General features: G+C 55.5%; 1 protein-coding gene across 3 annotated transcripts in view; it reads left to right on the plus strand.

The window, feature by feature from the left end:
• The window catches only part of LMCD1 (LIM and cysteine rich domains 1), a 36,026-nt gene extending 34,516 nt beyond the window's left edge, over positions 1-1,510 (plus strand). For all 3 annotated transcript variants that reach the window (XM_027910001.1, XM_027910002.1, XM_027910000.1), the window contains one exon: positions 383-1,510. In XM_027910001.1, the coding sequence (XP_027765802.1) occupies positions 383-541 (159 nt within the window). In that variant the 3' untranslated portion in view covers positions 542-1,510. The remainder of the gene's footprint in view (positions 1-382) is intronic.
• Positions 1,511-2,008: the final 498 nt, after the last annotated feature.

A 2,008-nucleotide genomic window follows, 5' to 3' on the forward strand; every position in this document is an offset into this window, starting at 1 on the left:
TGAACCCCCCCTCTCTGCCAGAGCCCCCTGATTCCCCCAGGGACCACCCAGAGCCCCCTGATCCAACCAGTGCCAGGATAGGGACCGACTGGTCTCTCTGCTGCTGCCAGTGCCAGGATCCTGGCACAGGCTCAGTCAGGGCTTCTGAGCAACCTGCTCTGCTGGAAGGTGTCCCTGCCCATGGCAGGGGGTTGGAATGAGGTGACCTTTACAGGTCCCTTCTAACCCAGAGCATGTTGTGATTCTTTTCTGTACCCATTCCCAAAGCCTCCACGGTTGATGGGTTTGGTGGGAGGTGTAGGGTGGCTGTCCCTGCTCCTGCACACTCCAGCTTGGCGAGAAGGTGGCAGTAAGCAGTGGTGTCTCTCTGTCTGTGTCGTAGATCATCTTCTCGGAGGACTACCAGCAGGCAGAAGGGCTGGCCTGGCACAAGAAGCACTTTGCCTGCCTGGAGTGTGAGACGCCGCTGATGGGCAAACCCTTCGCCCTGGCCAACAGCAGCCTCCTGTGCACCATCTGCAGCCAGAGCAAGCGCCTCTGAGCAAGGCCCCACCAGGACTGGGGGCGTCTGGCAAGTACAGGAGAAGGATAAAGAAATTAGAGCCTGAGCATTCACTTGCATCCAGCACAACCTGGCAGGAGTGCTTCCCCAGGGTCCTCTTGGATCTGAAGGGAACCCTCATGCCCGTGGGTGGGAGGCGCAGGGCATACCTGGCCAGGAGGGGCTGTGCTGTGCTGGTTTTTATCGTCTGTCCAAGCTTCTTATGACTAAGAGCCTGCAGTAGTATTTTGGAAATAACACATCTCAACAGTAACTTCTGGCATACTAAACCTACGGTCATGGTCAAAACCAGGGGGTGTTTGTGGTTTTTGAAATCCTGACTGGAATTAGGCTGACAGGCTGCTGTGGCTGTGCTAGGGCAGCGGGTTTGAGGAATTTGATCAACCTTCTAAAAGCAAATGGTGTAAAATTGCAGCCACATACAGCTGTAGCTTTGTCCTCTGCACAGGCAGTGGTGTAAAAACGAGGAGTGGGCACACAGAGGTCTGGGCTGAGCCCCGTGAGGGGGCAGGACACAGCTCTGCCTGGGTAGCAACTGGCTCAGCCCCTGGAGCTGCAGCCATGCAACTGGAACATGGAGAATTCTGTGGAAAACCGCTTTCCAGCCTAAGGTTTCTTGGAGGCAGGGGGGGGTGTCATGAGATGCTGCAGTGCTACTTTTCCCTGTAATACATCAATGACCCCTCCAAGTACCAGGGAGCTCTTCTTTCCCCTGGGAGCCAGCAGGACCTCACTCTGAGCTCTGCCCTGCTTCTTGTCCTACAACTGTCCTGTCCCCTCTTGGATCTGATGGGAGTGACACTATCCCAGGATCCAGCACTGAGTCCTTGAGAATTGTATTTGTTCCCCACATCAAGCAGTGTCACTGAAAGCATCAGCTATTCCAGGCTGGCAGGTGTCTCTGTGCTCAGTCTGTTTTCTTACATTAAAAATCTACATTATTTGCCAAAAACTGGAATATTTTCTCAACAAGGTGAGTGTGCAAGGAGCTCACAGTTGCTGGGGGTTCCTTGTGCTCAGAAGACCCCAAGGTGCAGAGAGAGGCAAGGTCTCTCCCAGCCCCCCCCAGGTGACACATTTGCTGTATCTGGGATCAACATCTACACTGGAGCAGTTTAGAGTCTGTATTTTCCAAGGGGCCCCTGTTCTCATGGGGTCCCTCCTGCCTGGGGAGCTGTGGGGGAAAAGGGGATCCCCTCCTACCACAGCCAGGGTTCAGATGCAGCCCAGACTCCTCCTCTCAGTGAAGAGGAGGTGGTTCTTTCTGGCTGCAGAAGAATGTGCGTGGTGGGAGCTCAGGCAAATGTCAGAGGCACAGGGAGAGGACAGGCTTTGGGGGGAGCACTGGGGTGACCCTTTCCCTGTCCCCAGCCCTCGCTCCCAGGGACTGTGAGGGCAGGGCTGGGTCATCCCCATCACCCTCCCTGCAGTGCAGTGGTCTCTGAC

Source organism: Empidonax traillii, unplaced genomic scaffold (assembly GCF_003031625.1).
Source record: "Empidonax traillii isolate 1590-97213 ecotype Southwest subspecies unplaced genomic scaffold, ASM303162v1 scaffold2602:size36902, whole genome shotgun sequence".
NCBI lineage: Eukaryota > Metazoa > Chordata > Aves > Passeriformes > Tyrannidae > Empidonax > Empidonax traillii.